Source organism: Ostrinia furnacalis, unplaced genomic scaffold, assembly GCF_004193835.3.
Source record: "Ostrinia furnacalis isolate ACB-3 unplaced genomic scaffold, ASM419383v2 OfSCF0373, whole genome shotgun sequence".
Taxonomy (NCBI): Eukaryota; Metazoa; Arthropoda; class Insecta; order Lepidoptera; family Crambidae; genus Ostrinia; species Ostrinia furnacalis.
Genome location: NW_021130612.1, coordinates 243,606 through 260,338, shown reverse-complemented (window position 1 = coordinate 260,338; position 16,733 = coordinate 243,606). Strand labels below are relative to the sequence as shown.

The window sequence follows — 16,733 nt, the reverse complement described above, 5'->3', positions numbered from 1 at the left end:
ATGTGTAAATTTCCTAGGAAATGTGCCGAATATAATTTACATCACACATTTCCGGGTGATTTTAGGAATTATACACAATTCCTAGGAATTGTATACAATGACGGATTTCATACATTTCCTGTAACATGTGTATTAAAAAAAGAAAGTATTTAAGTATGTTTATACCCGTTGTCTAGTACCCATAGTACAAGCTTTGCTTAGTTTGGGACTAGCGGCGCAGTGTAAAAATGTCCAAGGATATTTTATTAAAAAAATAATAATTCTAGACTAAGCAGGTAGGTACTGAGTCTAGTAGAGAGCTGAAATTTTTACTTGCACGCATGTATCTACATGTATGTTAACAAGATTTTTCTGTTCGGAAAATTTGTTCCGCGTCCGCGTGCCCTTGCACGAATATCTATTGGTGTGGTGAGTACGTCTACGAATGTTATTATTACTTATGGCACGTGATGATATTATGACTGTAGATTAAAGAATTAGAAAACAAGATTATCTGCACTAATATTATAAAGAGGAAATATTTGATTGTTTGTTTGTATCGAATAGGCTCCGAAAAGTGAAAACTACTGGACTAAAATTTCTGTTGTAGTACTTACATACATAGGCGCTCTACGATGTTTGCTGTGTCCGCTAGTTACTATTATTCATTTATTTAATTAATCTTTTAAATAGAATTTAAATAAGATTTTTTTACAAATACATTTTTAAAGAAAGTAAGATAAAACATACTAACTTAACGTTCTACTTTTGTCCTTAAATACTTAAGTAATTAGGTATGATAACTTTCTAGAATGACGACGAAAAGAGTGCTCTACAATAATATGGTTTGTCAAAAAACAGCATTAGGCTAGCTACGGCTATTAAATGAGTAACTTTGAAATATTTAGATAAGTGCAAAAATAATACTTTAAAAGAAATTAAATCAAAATAGACGAAGGTATGACCAGATAAAAGGAATCCTGTAGTTATCTGGAAAGAACTATCTGAACTCTGGAAATGAAAGATAGATACTTAGTATAATGACGCACAAGGGAAGTGGGTAAACAAAAAATAAGTTCTGTGTTAATAAAGATTACCGTTTATAAGGCACTTATGTTTACTGAATAATGCACGTGTTGATATGCACATTCAAAGTGTCGTAGAGTAGCATGTAACAATGTAGAGGCAACATAAGTTGTAGGCCGCGCGGCCATCATGGTAGATCTGAACTTGGTACTTGGCCTTGCCTGCGAAGGTCGGGGGGAGACACCCTGGGGGATTAATAACTGGCCTACGCGCGGCCGCGGCGCAAGCCACGGGAGATAGGCTTGTTCTTATTCGGACACTGAACGGATCGCTCCGAACTAGTACAATCGGCCTTATGAACTAAAAGAAAAAAAGTCTTTATTCCTTTGTATTTATGGTCCAATATCGAAAAATACTCGCAACACAGTTACAGAGCCGTGTACCCATCTAACTCGCGCTCACGTGTCACTAATCTCACGTCTCATTCTAGCACTATTAGTTCATACTCGTACCTAGTTATTTTTAATGTATAATTTTCAAACTATTAGTTCATTTTAGTACACCGATTTTTTTAATCAGATCGGACGAAAAACGTCTTTATTACTATCACCTTTAATAGTACAATGTCGCAAAATACTCGCAACACACTCACAGAGCCGAATCCATCTCGCTCGCGCGCGCTTGCCACCAATTTCACGTCTCGATCACACCTATTCAATCGTGATCGGCTGTACTAAAGTGAACTAAAAGACCGATTTGAACGACCAAGACGGAATAGTTCGTTCTAGTTCACATAAAGGAATTGCTTCCTATTAATACATAGTACATGTACTACACAAGCCTAACGGGAGAGCCCGGGTGGCGAGCGCGTGCTACAGACACCAGCACAATGTTATCGCGATAACGACCGGTCATTAACCAAAACAATGTAGGTATTTGCTGTCTAATTTAAAATTGATTGGTGTTAGTACTTTTTATATAGTATTTAATCACTTGGTTAGTTTTAATTTTAATTAGTCTATTAATTATTGCACGTGATGCGTGGCCGTTTCTTAATTATCAGTATTGAATATTATGTATCCTTTTAATGGTTCCCTACCATGAACTCTTGAGACCGCTTGTGAAAGGATTCCTCTATCTATGAATTGACGCCTACACAGGCGAAAATGTAGAGTCACGGGGAACGCGATTGGACTCCCACAGTTTTGGTCACGAAAGAAGAAGACTTAAGACTAATTATCCCGTCTCTCTGCCCGCAGCTGTCAGAGATATTAATTGATTAAATCAGTCAATAAAGTTGTTGTCAATTAAGGGGCTTCCTTTACTTATCTACCAACTGGATGGTTTTAAGGGGCAAATGTTCGGAGCGCGAAGAGCAGGGCACTATCTCACTAACTCAAGCAGACAGCAAGCAGGCTGGCCTCGCGATGGAGCGCCACGCCAGCTTCCCGCCAGGCGCTGGCAACTTGCGCCGCGCCGCTAATCCGCTGCCCTCCAGGAAGCGAGTATCAATGTCAGGAGCGGTCCCTTACCGGCCGAGTTAATGATTACAACATACATAATATCTGCGGTACTCGTTGCTCTGTTCGTGAAAAGGATTCTGTTGGTCTGTCATTAGTTTTAATACAAAATAATATATTTTGGACCTGATGCGTAAATGCTGGAATGCCCCAAACACCGTTTTCGGTGCTGGTAAAATTTCTAGCTTCTTGCACTTAGAAATTGACATGATTTTTTGCTACCAGCCTATGTACGTACATGATATATCTACCTACCTAGGATAATCTAATTTCTGATTAAAATTAGCCGATTTAGGCTTAATGATTACGTTATCTCGTTTTCAATTCGTCTCTACTCGAAAATAAAACCTGGCGATCTGCCATAGGTTTCACACACAATTTTTACCATCGTCGGAGAAAGTCACCGTTATTTTCATACTTGAAAAGTCTATATAATATTTTTTCATCGTGCACGTGGGTTGTACGCTCGACGAAGGTCACGCGTGCCCGGGGGGCGCCCCATCCCTGCCAACCCCCGCAGTCGCAGACTAGTCGCTTCTCCGCCATTCCACCAGAACCTATCCATCATTGCAAACGCAAACGCGAATCTGCTAACGATAAATTGAAGTGGAATTTCATAGTGAGTACCTTTGTCTTGGTTGACAGAATTCAAAATTAACATTTTGTATTGGGTATAACCGTTCCGTTTTCGAAAAAAATATTTACGCGCGCAAATGTTAGTCATTTGTTTATGTTTTATTTTTGTTGTCAAATTAGTTAACGATGTATTGTGTTTTCGGAGTATGTGTACATATGAATTGGTCTTTAATGTTTATGTTTTAAGTGTTTCTAGCAGTTTCTCGTGTTGATTAGCCTCAATTGAACAGTTCAGCTTAGCCGCGTAACGAGATTAGCACGACTTTGGGGTGAAACAGTCAGTGTCTTCAAGAAATCGTTTGTTATGGTCTTTGACTCCTAGAAAATAATACACGAGTACACGGTTTGAGCATTTTCTTAAGTAAAGTTTAAATGCGGCTCGAAATTCGGCTTAAAAAAAGGTAAGCTATTGAATTTATCCTTTCTTTAATTTCAAAATAATGAACAAAACACTGTAAGCATTAATATCAGACCTCTTCTGTTTCGATTTAAAATACTGGCTGGGTAAAATTACGAGTAGAAAAGAAAAAATATTTTGCTTTCGCGCCAATAACCTTTGCTTGATCTTGTGCGATTTTTGCGAAACGGGGATTTGAACGGACAACGGTGATAGGGCCCGACTTGAGCGATACTCGAACAGGCGTGTTTTAGCGATGGCCGCCGCCGACAAGCTGTACCCCAACTGCGACGCCAGCGTGTGGCTGCGCTCCTGCGAGCAGGAGGTCACCGAGCCTCTCGACGGAGAAATAACAGGTTAGTATCCTTCACTTCATTTCTTAATCTCTATGCTAAATACCCTCATATCGACTTGTTTAGCGTAACAGTAGATTAATTTAATTTTCATTAGTACATAGTTTAAAATTGAACATTGTAGAGCGCATCAACCGTGCCCGTAGTGCACTATAAATCGCTTTACAATGTGATTGCTTCAAGATCAGCACAATTACTGATTCGAAAAATGTGAACACCCGAAGTAATGATTAGATTCTTCGGAGCGCACATTAAAAGCCTAGGCGCAGACCACTGGACTTTGTTGGCCGATAGTTGGGTCAGGCTGATAAATCAGTACCTACGAATATGAAAATGCGCACATTACGCTGATTTGGTATCGGCCGATTCATCATAAAAATTAGAATCGGGCCCAACTATCGGCCAACTAAAAGACGGTGGTCTGCGCCTAGGCTAAGTTATTCGGACTTTAAAATTGACGGGTACGGCTTTAAAGTTGCCCATTGGCATTGAGTCCTTCCTACTTTCCAGGCGAGCTACCGGAATGGCTGCGCGGGACCTTGCTGCGCAACGGGCCGGGCTCGCTGAAGGTCGGCGACATGCGCTTCAAGCACCTCTTCGACAGCTCCGCGCTGCTGCACCGGTGAGTTAGATCGTGCCATCCACGAAGACACGCCCCACCATTCTACCGCTAATGATTGAGTGTTATAGGTACACACTAAATTTTATCCATGAGTAGCACATGCACACTACAATAATGACGCCCCGCGCTTCCCTCGACCAAAAATTGGTGGGGCGCGTCTTCGTGGATGGCACGGTCTCAGAAGCAGCTAGCGAAGTGCTCAATGCTCACACAAACGTCATCCATTAAACTCTTAAAAATCAATCTTTCAGGAATTATTATTTTCTAAAATATTGTTTTTTGAGCATTCTCCTTATTCAAAGGCAATGTAGAAGTTATTCAACGAGGATTATGCACCCAGCAGCCTCTCGGATACGCATTTCTTTCAGAATTTTAAGTAGTAAATCATTGCAAAAGTTGCCAGTAGACAATACTTTTGATTAGAAGGTATACTCGTACGTAAAAAAAATATCTTGACTTTCACATCAAAATAGTAGAGTACGTACGCACGTATAATTACCACCTATCATAATTACCTATCATTAGAGATACCATAGAGTAATACTTAAACCTTTATACTTAAGCTTACGGTAAGGTTATCATGGTCATTAAGAAGGAAGCCCCATTAAACAATCAAGAATCCTACCTAATGAATGAATGAGCCGTTACATCCAAACAATGCATTGCGCATCCATGCACGCTAATGAGTGAAGTGCGTAAGCGGCGCGCGGGAATAGACCACGATCATCGCAGATTGGGGCAAATTACGAACTAATCGATCCGCGGTCCAGTTTACCTGGTCGCGTCCTCATTCAGAGATATGATGATGATAGCGGAGATGCGTTCTCGAATTGATTAGGCCCACAGCAGACATTTATAGCATCGGCGATCGGTGATTTTGTGACTATATCGATGCTAAATCACGTTCTGGCGACTCTGCCGAGTATCGGATCTACTATCGGAGTCGCGTGATTAATATCAGAAACAAGATTAAAATGTCATTCGGAATCATTTAATCCATGTAAGATCTCTTGGTGGATTCATATAGAGCTATCTTTTTGCATCGTAGGTTCGCGATCCATGAGGGAAGCGTGACGTACCAGTGCCGCTTCCTGCAGTCCAGCACATACAAGCGCAACCAGGCGGCGCAGCGCATCGTGGTCAGCGAGTTCGGCACCAAGGCCGTGCCCGACCCCTGCCATACCATATTCGACAGGTAAATATGAAGCCTTTGGGCTTGGGAAGTAAGGGCTTCAAACGCCTAGGGCACTCTACATTCACTATGTGAAAATGATAGCAGTTGCCGGTCACTTAATTTAGTAGATATCTATTCAAAATCTATTTAAAATAGCACACCATTCTATTAAAGTTTGTTTCTAAATAGAACAAACGAGTACACAACATCATTGTCTTTTCTTTTCAATTAGTTTTTGTTAACTTAAATAATTAAAAAGAAACTTGTTTTTGAATCAAGTGTCAGTCATAAAATTTTCCATTAGATGTTCTAAGTGAGCATAGTAATAGACAATGGGAAATTTCGCCTTATTGTTAAAGTATTTTTCCAGTCTACCTCTTACACTAAATATTATTATTGATTGCACTATACTGACTACCATCTTGACATGTGTACCTAATGAATATGAATATGAATTTATGAATAAATTCATATTCTAATTCTATATTAATATGTATTTTTGTAGAGTCGCGTCGGTGTTCAAGCCGGACGAGACGATCTCCGACAACGCTATGATATCGCTGTACCCTTTCGGCGATGAGATATACGCTTTCACGGAGGGACCGGTCATTCACAGGTTAGTTGCATATTATCGGACATTATTAAAATTTATATTATTCTCAATAGGTAGAGTTACACAGGATTATAATAAATGGTTCTTTTGCTTGTCTCAAGAACAAACAAAAGACGAAAATCATGTTATCACAAGTATGAATCAAGACTCATTTACTATGTTTCACTGACCTGGTACTCCTCAACCTGCACCAATCCGCACCATTGGCTCTGCATACAGGTGGTCGGTGGGTACGCCCTGCAATAGGACAGAAAGGCAGACGTTAGATTAACTTAATTTTATTTGCAGGATAGACCCAGTGACCCTGGACACGATGGAGCGCAAAAACATGATGGACTCCGTAGCGTTGGTGAACCACACCTCCCACCCGCATGTTATGTCCAACGGTGAGGCCTTTTCGATTCATTGCACATTTAATATCATCCTATCTCTTATGGATCCAACTGCGGGATCTTAAAGAACCTAGCTTCGCCTAGGCGCAGACCATCGATTTTTCGTCGGCCGATAGTTTAGTCGGGCATGTGGTATGGGCATGTAAGGAAGTGCGCACATTACATCGATTGATTCTTCATACAAATTAGAATCGGTCGACTAAAACTCGGTGTTCTGCGCCTAGGCTTGGCTTGATTTAGTTTAAGAACAAGTAACTTATTGTAACGATGTGTTGTGTTGTGGACTTGTGGTCTGAGGTTTCCTATACCGCCTCGTATAATGTTCAAGGTGACGTGTACAACGTGGGCATGTCGGTGGTGAAGGGCCGCGTCAAGCACGTCGTGGTCAAGTTCCCGTTTACAGAGAAGGGTACGTAAACAATTCAAAACATTTCATTTAAATAATCATATTAAGATGATTATCTTCTACTACATATATAGGCTCCTTAAGAGCATTTGACGATTTGCAAGTACTAATTTAATTAGTCTAAACAAATAAAGATAATTTTGATTTTGATTTTACTACAAGATTTGTCACTGAACCAACTGTGACGCTAAATTTTCAGCTATTTTGCAGCGATGATGCAAGTCAGATTTTTTTTGCACAAACACTAAAAGTCGTAACTCGTAATACGTAAAATGTCGTTCTTGCAGATTATTTCATAATTATTATCATTTATAATGTTAATTACGGTTACACGTGCAGCTTAGGTATCTACCTACTTTAATACGACAGTTATTTTCATGAAAATTAATAAATATTGTTCAATTTAAGGTGACTGAAACAGTCTGCTGTTACAGTTTTACTTTTAGCTGTAGTTCTCATTTGATGTGTGGTGCGTCCGCAGGCGACATGTTCGCGCGCGCGCGCGTGGTGGGCAGCCTGCGCCCGCGCTGGCCGCTGCATCCCGCCTACATGCACACCTTCGGTGAGCACGCACCAATAACACTATTTACTCTAAATTGCTTGTAAGAGTAGGTGCACACCGTTGAATTTTTAGTTCGATAGTTGTGCCCGATTTTAATTTGTATGAAGAATCGGCCAAATCGAATCGGCGTAGTGTGCGCACTCCCATACATGCCCATACTGATCAACTGCCCGACTAAACTATCGACTGACGAAAAATCAACGGTGTGCGCCTACTCTAAAGGAGCGCTGATTTAAATGTCATACGCACAATCAACCAATTTAAATCTCGCTTGACCCTCTCATTCAATAATTTTATTGAAATTGTCAATGTTTTTCTCCTTACTAAAATAAGAAATCGCATTTGTTTAATCTTTCTAGGTACTTGTGTTAAGAGGCAGTAGATAAATAAAATACTGAATGAATTACTGACACTGCATGTTTAATTAACAAGCTACTTTCAAGATGCCAAAACAACATGGCCGTCTTTTTCAGTACCATAGACAACAATCAGATACCAGAATTCCAAAGATGATACAACAGTGGGTACTTAAATAATCTATGTATTATCTTAGAACGTAAAGAAAATCAACAAAACATTCCCATCAGATAGAGAATTTGACGCTTGCCTAGCTTAGCCTTTGTAATTATTTTTATAATTTGATATTATTTTCTTGTAGAGAGGACTCTAACCATGCGCTTATATAGCGGGGGGGCTGGGGTGACGCGGCCCCCGATTTGAAGATGATAGTTGATAGTACTAAGACAGTAATCGTCAGGGACCTAGGCCCCCCTAAAAATACGCCAATGACTCTAACAGATTCCCTTAAACCTATCTACTGTTGTGCGGCAGGCATCACGGAGAAGTACTTCGTGATCGTGGAGCAGCCGCTGGCGGTGTCGTTGTACGGTGCTCTACGCTCCCAGGTGGCCGGCGCGCCGCTCGCCGACAGCCTGCACTGGTACCCCGACCAGGACGTGAGTACCCCCGACCAGGCCCCAGTCTAAGCCTCGCTTGGGCCGTCTGATCTTCTTGTTGTCCAGTGCTTGGAGACTCGGATGAACGAGGATGTCTCAATTAGATTTTCAGTTCAATATCAATCGATTCCATCTTTTAGAGCAAGGCTGCTCAACCACAGGCTCGTCGCCCACGGTGTGGCCCGCGCAAGTATGGTTTGATCTTAATAATTGAGTTTTTATTGCGCCTGAGAGTAACTGAAATAGGAAATGCAAGTGGCCCGTCGTTAACGATGAATCTACCGAATTGGCCCGACTNGAATCGGGCCCACTATCGGCCGACTAAAAATCGGTGGCTTGATTTAGTTTAAATTAAACAAGTATCTTATTGTAACGATGTGTCGTGTTGTGGTCTGCGGTTTCCTATTATCGCGTCGTATAATGTTCAAGGTGACGTGTACAACGTGGGCATGTCGGTGGTGAAGGGCCGCGTTAAGCACGTTGTGGTCAAGTTCCCGTTTACAGAGAAGGGTACGTAAACAATTCAAAACATTTTATAAGAATAAGAATAAGAAAAACTTTATTTGACACAAAAAAAAACAGAAAACCAGAACAAAGGGACTTAAAACTATACACGCATAATATTTTGTGCCAAAAAGGCGCCCGCTCAGCATTAATCGAGCCACGCGTGCATGCACGCGTGCCCCGACGCTGGTTTTCAGCGGGTTTTCATTTAAATAATCATATTAAGATGATTATCTACTACATGTATGATGTATGTATAGGCTCCTTAAGAGCATTTGACGATTTGCAAATACTAATTTAATTAGTCTAAACAAATACCTAAAGATAATTTTGATTTTGATTTTACTACAAGATTTGTCACTGAGCTAACTGTGACGCTACATTTTCAGCTATTTTGCAGCGATGATGCAAGTTAGATTTTTTTTGCACAAACACTAAAAGTTCAAACTCATTAAGTATACGTAAAATGTCGTTCGTGCAGATTATTTGTAATTATTTATCATTTCAAATGTTAATTACGGTTACACGTGTAGCTTAGGTACCTACTTCTTTAATACGACAGTTATATTCATGAAAACTAAACTAAAACTCATTTATTTCTGTAAATAGGCTTAAAAAAGCACTTTTACACGTCCCAGTATTAACCCTACCACTGCTTCAGGATAATAAATGGGCCAGTGCTGAGAAGAAGCAGCGCAAGAAACTCCGTCACTATTGTCAGCCTCTTTTTCAAAGGTTTACATGCTTTAAAATGTACTAAGTTATAAATATATTTATGCGAGCTAGGCAGTAACGTATCCCAAACATTTCTATCTTTTAAATAATCATCGACTCTATAGATATTGTTTAATATAAGGTAAATGAAACAGTCTGCTGTTACATTTACCTAATTCATCATTCTGCTAATCTTAGGATTAGTATTTTAGCTGTAGTTCTCATTTGATGTGTGGTGTGTCCGCAGGCGACATGTTCGCGCGCGCGCGCGTGGTGGGCAGCCTGCGCCCGCGCTGGCCGCTGCATCCCGCCTACATGCACACCTTCGGTGAGCACGCACCAATAACGCTATTATTATTTATAATTATAATATAATATGACACGCACAATCAACCAATTTAAATCTCGCTTGACCCTCTCACACAATAATTTTATTAAAATTGACAATGTTTTTCTCTTTAATAAAATAAGAAATTGCATTTGTTTAATCTTTCTAGGTACTTGTGTTAAGAGGCAGTAGATAAATAAAATACTGAATGAATTACTGACACTGCATGTTTAATTAACAAGCTCCTCTCAAGATGCCAAAACAACATGGCCGTCTTTTTCAGTACCATAGACAACAATCATATACCATTAAAGAAATCCAAAGATGATACAACAGTGGGTACTTAAATAATCTATTTATCTTAGAACGTAAAGAAAATTAACAGAAAATTCCCATCCGATAGAGAATTTGACGCTTGCCTAGCTTAGCCTTTGTAATTATTTTCATAAATTGAAATTATTTTCTGGTAAAAGCACAGTAGAGAGGACTCTAACCATGCGCGTATATAGCGGGGGGGCTGGGGTGACACGGCCCGCGATTTGAAGATGATAGTTGATAGTACGAAGACAGTAATCATCAGGGACCTAGGCCCCCCTAAAAATACGCCAATGACTCTAACAGATTCCCTTAAACCTATCTACTGTTGCGCGGCAGGCATCACGGAGAAGTACTTCGTGATCGTGGAGCAGCCGCTGGCGGTGTCGCTGTACGGTGCTCTACGCTCCCAGGTGGCCGGCGCGCCGCTCGCCGACAGCCTCCACTGGTACCCCGACCAGGACGTGAGTACCCCCGACCAGGCCCAGTCTAAGCCTCGCTTGGACCGTCTGATCTTCTTGTTGTCCAGTGCTTGGAGACTCGGATGAACGAGGATGTCTCAATTAGATTTTCAGTTCAATACCAATCGATTCCATCTTTTAGAATTTAGAGCAAGGCTGCTCAACCACAGGCCCGTCGGCGTCGCCCACAGTGTGGCCCGCGCAGTATGGTTTGATCTTAATAATTGAGTTTTTATTGCGCTTGTCCTGAGAGTAACTGAAATAGGAAATGCAAGTGGCCCGTCGTTAACGAATGAATCTACCGAATTGGATGAATTGAAGAGTCGGACTCTTCAAAAGGTTGAGCAGCCTTGTTTTAGCGGTTCGGCTTCGGCTCCAGGTTACGACGATGGAAGCATCTTGACAGTTGACTGTTTAACGTACTCTAGTGAGTTGTCTTTGGCCTGTAAGGTTCTGATCTTGTTCCTTTGCAAATTATGGAGTAATTTCGCTGGTGCTTTCAGACGCACATCGTGCTGATCAGCCGCAGCACGGGCAAGGAGGAGCGGCGCTACTGCACGGAGCCGCTGTTCTTCCTGCACATCATCAACGCCTTCGAGCGCGACGGCACGCTCGTGCTGGACCTCTGCGCCTACAAGGACGCCAAGGCCATCGACGCCATGTACGTCCAGGCTATCGAGGTGAGGCACTATTCTACAGGACACGCGATGAAATAGTCTAAAGATCAATTGCTGGAATGGCTATTCCATGTGAAGTCGAGAATATTCGTCGTCACTCAATTGGATTTATAACTAGTTATCAGCACCTTAATGTGCTCTACCATTATAACATTATTCTCCCATTTTGTTGGACTGGTGACTGGTTAACAGAATGTACCTTATATGCTCTACCAAGATAGCACTTAGTACGTATTCACAAATAATTTAGGTGCCTACACGTGTTTTCAGTTAAATTTAGATTCACTGTGACGTGTTCTTATTGTATTTAAACATAGGCACAAATAGAGTGAATCTAAATATAGTTAATTAAAAACACGTACTACCTCGTTCGTTCGTTCGTTTCAGCCAAATGACATCCACTGCTGGACAAAGGCCTCCTCACGTACTACCTAAATAAAATTATTTATGAATACTGATGTAGGTAACCCTTATGTACCACATTGGCGTATTTAGGGTTCTTTTTCAGGGGCACCTGGCCCCTGATATGCGATTAGTATCATAGCTCATGAGTTTAGCACTATCATCTTCAAACCGGTCCCACGCTATATATGTACACGCGCATGACGCACCACGTCACCAAATGTCAACAATTATTGCGCCTGAGAGTAACTGAAATAGGAAATGCAAGTGGCCCGTCGTTAACGATGAATCTACCGAATTGGCCCGACTCTTCAAAAGGTTGAGCAGCCTTGTTTTAACGGTTCGGCTTCGGCTCCAGGTTACGACGATGGAAGCATCTTGACAGTTGACTGTTTAACGTACTCTAGTGAGTTGTCTTTGGGCTGTAAGGTTCTGATCTTGTTCCTTTGCAAATTATGGAGTAATTTTGTTGGTGCTTTCAGACGCACATCGTGCTGATCAGCCGCAGCACGGGCAAGGAGGAGCGGCGCTACTGCACGGAGCCGCTGTTCTTCCTGCACATCATCAACGCCTTCGAGCGCGACGGCACGCTCGTGCTGGACCTCTGCGCCTATAAGGACGCCAAGGCCATCGACGCCATGTACGTCCAGGCTATCGAGGTGAGGCACTGTTCTACAGGACACGCTGTGGTGGACTGCAGTGGACTGTATGCGTTTGTGTGTGTTCGAGAGCGCTGACCGGACGATGATGACTGCCGTTGAGAGCTTGCCCTTACTATGTCAGGCGTAGTAGGTGCTACTTGCAGGAATAAAACCACTATTTCACTTGCTGAGACTTCTCGCGTTTATTATTCGCTTCCTTTTCTCAGTTCTTGCTTCTTCAGATCACTTGTTGCTTGGAGCACTTGTTCTCTGAACTGAACATAACAATACAACTTCAAATAAACTTAACTCCCGGAGCGCCTCGCTCCGTATTTATAGGGCCCCGGGCTATATCCATCCCTTTCTCTCCCGATATTCCTGTCTCTGTCTCTCATGTTCTGGAACATAGTTCTGGAATGTTCGTAGCGAGAGGTCCGATGTTGCCGTCCCGTTTCTTTTTCTCTCGAATATTCCAGAAGTGTGTGGAAGAGTAATTGATGTGCAAGCGAGATGACAGATAATGTGAGAAAGAGATGGAATGTAATTTATCTCTAATCGACTCTAATTGATTATTTTAGTACATTTTCTGATTGTTAACGTTGCTAATCAATAAATTAGCGTATTTTCTCGGATGACGTCGCTAACACACGCGATGAAGTAGTCTAAAGATCAATTGCTGGAATGGCTATTCCATGTGAAGTCGAGAATATTCGTCATCACTCAGTTGGATTTATAACTATAGTTATCAGCACCTTAATATGCTCTACCATTATAACATTATTCTCCCATTTTGTTGGATTGGTGACTGGTTAACAGAATGTACCTTATATGCTCTACCAAGATAGCACTTAGTACGTATTTACAAATAATTTAGGTGCCTACACGTGTTTTCAGTTAAATTTAGTGTGACGTGTTCTTATTGTATTAAAACATAGGCACAAATCGAATTAATCTAAATAGGTATAGTTAACTAAAAAACACATGTAAATAAAATTATTTGTTTATACTGATGTAACCCATATGTACCATATTGGCGTATTTAGGGTTCTCTTTCAGGGGCACCTGGCTCCTGATATGCGATTAGTATCATAGCTCATGAGTTTAGTACTAATATCTTCAAACCGGTCCCCCGCTATATGTACACGCGTATGACGCACCACGTCACCAAATGTCAACAATTGTCCGTCAGAACATGCAGAGCAACGCGGACTACGCGGAGTGGTTCCGCGGGCGGCCCCAGCGGCTGGAGCTGCCTCTGGACGCGACGACGCCGGCGCGGGTGGCCGCCCGCCCGCTGGCCGCGCTCGGCTGCGAGACGCCGCGCATACACTACGACGCCTTCAACGGTATTACACTAACGCATACACTACGACGCCTTCAACGGTATTACACTAACGCATACACTACGACGCCTTCAACGGTATTACACTAACAGTCATATTCACAAACGATGCTTGCTTAAAGCAGCAAATCGAAATCGAAGAATAGAGCTTTGTGATTGGTTCGTGTGTCACCCTGTGCGTCAATACGCACTGTGAGACCTCATAGTAATGTTTGTGAATACGGGCGTAACCCATCAACCAATTACTTTTCATTCTCATCTTCATTCCCCTCACCGTGGCATTCAGTGGGAATGGAACTTTCCCTGCCAGAATCTTGTCCTTAGAGAGCCAACAACTTTTTACATACTGACATCAATAGGCCTCCTTTTCTTGATTCTGGGAGTTTCAGTCTGAGTTATGTTAGTCGATATAGAACTTTTTGGGTATCTACACACAGAAGAGAATTGCGTATTTTTTTCTTTGTTGATTCATAACAATCTGTATGTTACTGGATCCCATTGTATTACCAGGGCCATGAGCTGATTATGAAAAATACTGTTATTTTTTCCACAGGTCGTCCGTATCGCTATTTTTATGCCATCAGTTCAGATGTTGATGCGGAATATCCTGGTGCGGTAAGTTGCCCACTGTCATATAAACCCTACGAATATGGTTAGTTTTTATCACCCCTGGTTCACATCTGATCTGACCCAAGATCTTTACGCGATGGTAGTCATGGTAGCAATGGCTGATAATAACAGTTTTTTCTATAATCCCCTTGGATCCTTTGAGTACTGTCCGCCAAGTGTAGCCAGTGACGGGCTTTTGTCGTCCCAGGTGATCAAGGTGGACACGTGGACGGGCGCCACGCTGACGTGGAGCAGCGCCGACTGCTACCCCAGCGAGCCCGTGTTCGTGCCCGCGCCCGACGCCAAGGTAGGTTTAATGTACCTATAGTTGCATAGAGTTTTTATCAAATTCAACGTCAGCTAGGTAAATTAAATTACCTATAGTGCGTAGGATACAGTGCTTTAAAGTAATAGGGACATTAACTTCAACAAAATTGTGGTGGCATTATACAGTTACTTGTAAGGTCACAAACCATGTCGTTAGATTACGTAGGTAGGTTGATTGTGTCCGGCTGTAGTTTAGTTTAAGGGATGCTATGCCTTAAAGGATTTTCATTAATGAAACATTGTTTTCTATTTGACGCAGAACTAAACTCGCGAGAGTCATAGCTGCTACTTTTCCTGCCATATTCTGCATTAGCTTTCATATTGAACGAGTTTATTACGAGTATGAGGAAAGTAATAAAATAAATGACATGTTATGTGCAGAGCGAGGACGACGGCGTGCTGCTGAGCGCGCTGGTGTACGGGCGCGACGCGCGGCGCGTGGCGCTGCTGGTGCTGTGCGCGCGCTCGCTGCGGCGCCGCGCGCTCGCCGCCTTCCGCACGCCCTCGCCCGCGCCCAAGTGCCTGCACGGCTGGTTCCTGCGCGTGAAATCAAATAGACCGGTTCTCGAAAACAGCGGCGCGGCAGCGGCGCCGGAGCGGGCAACGAGCGGGCAGCGGCGAAGGAGCGGGTAACGAGCGGGCAGCGCACTCCTTCTTTTGCCCACAATAAATCGAGCGTTAGGAATAAATTTGAATCGAAATAAAATTGTCGCCGTTGTTCAGACATTTCGTTTGCGAATAAAAACAAATATCTCGACAACACAACCCCGAACACAACACTTCGCCGCTAAAGCGCCGCGCGAGCTGCCCGCTGGTTTCGAGAACGGGTCTGCGTTGCCCGCCCCGCTCCCGCGCCGCCGCCGCCGCCGCCCCGCTGCCCGCTAAGTTCGAGGCTGAGGCCTAAAGCCTGGTCCGTGAGCACGTAGAATCCCGTCCAATGACCCCAAGCTACCCATCCCTATCGCTCGCGCGTAATTATGTTGCTTCGGGTTCCCTCGGGGTTAGGTTAGGTCAGCGCTCGTATTCCAGATATCCTCGAAACGAGCAGCCTGTCTCGTAGCGATGGGAAGCGTCCTGATGGAATGACGCCACTTGCGTTGACACTTTAGCGCCCTCCCATCTTCCTTCTACCGGCGTCAAGGTGGGTTCGGCTGCTGCTTCTGCAGAGGATCTTAAGCGGCGCAATTATGAAAATCTCAATGAGTCTTACATATTTGAGCCGTTTGGAGTTGAAACCCTGGGCCCGTGGGGACCAAGCGCCCACAAACTGTTTCGTAAGATGTCTCAGCGAGAGTTAAGACATCTTTTCTTACGATCCATAGGCTGGCCTATACCTTGGGCAACGCATTAGGCTGGCCAACCAGAGCGTGGCAATGTGGCGTCTTCCAAAAAACCAGCCTTCTGGGCACCTTCCCCCAAGGAAGCGATTGAAATGTCTTTTTATTTATAAAGCTTGTACGTAATATTTTAATTTTTACTTTTGTTTTTTTTTTATTTTAGGTTTAGTTTAGTTAAGTAGTTTAAAGTATTTAGTTGGATTATACATATGTATAGGTTCTTATTTATTGAATAAATACACAGTGCTGGTAGGTAGATAACTAAAATTTTAAATAAGAATAAATTCAAATTGTTTAATGCTGTCGCATTATTTATTTATTATTTATTCATTTACATTAACATATTCTGCACATACAGATATAGGTACATGCATTCATACATTGACCCTGTACGTAAGGGTGTAGCAAAGTCATCATCATCATCAACAACAGCCCTTTAC

General features: G+C 42.5%; 2 protein-coding genes across 3 annotated transcripts in view; one reads left to right on the top strand and one right to left on the bottom strand.

Moving 5' to 3' along the window:
* Positions 1-6,560, bottom strand: part of LOC114361589 (odorant receptor 49b-like) — a 30,959-nt gene extending 24,399 nt beyond the window's left edge. For both annotated transcript variants that reach the window (XM_028316677.1, XM_028316687.1), the window contains exon 1: positions 6,491-6,560. The gene's annotated coding sequence lies outside the window, so the exon portion shown is untranslated. The remainder of the gene's footprint in view (positions 1-6,490) is intronic.
* LOC114361325 (carotenoid isomerooxygenase-like) lies at positions 2,881-16,462 on the top strand. The gene is made up of 19 exons (XM_028316324.1): positions 2,881-3,914; positions 4,422-4,533; positions 5,582-5,728; positions 6,213-6,323; positions 6,609-6,706; positions 7,041-7,121; positions 7,600-7,680; positions 8,512-8,636; positions 8,703-8,826; positions 9,066-9,146; positions 10,102-10,182; positions 10,837-10,961; positions 11,462-11,638; positions 12,520-12,696; positions 13,868-14,024; positions 14,574-14,635; positions 14,838-14,936; positions 15,338-15,517; positions 16,457-16,462. The coding sequence occupies exons 1-19, from the start codon at positions 3,815-3,817 to the stop codon at positions 16,460-16,462; spliced, it is 2,124 nt and encodes a 707-aa protein (XP_028172125.1). The 5' UTR covers positions 2,881-3,814.
* Positions 16,463-16,733: the final 271 nt, after the last annotated feature.

Excerpts from the sequence above, each read along its gene's own strand:
- LOC114361325 (XM_028316324.1), top strand. The coding sequence starts at position 3,815 with ATGGCCGCCGCCGACAAGCTGTACCCCAACTGCGACGCCAGCGTGTGG. Across the intron at positions 9,147-10,101 it reads GTTCCCGTTTACAGAGAAGG|GCGACATGTTCGCGCGCGCG; the intron begins GTACGTAAACAA and ends GTGTGTCCGCAG. Across the intron at positions 14,636-14,837 it reads ATGCGGAATATCCTGGTGCG|GTGATCAAGGTGGACACGTG; the intron begins GTAAGTTGCCCA and ends TTGTCGTCCCAG.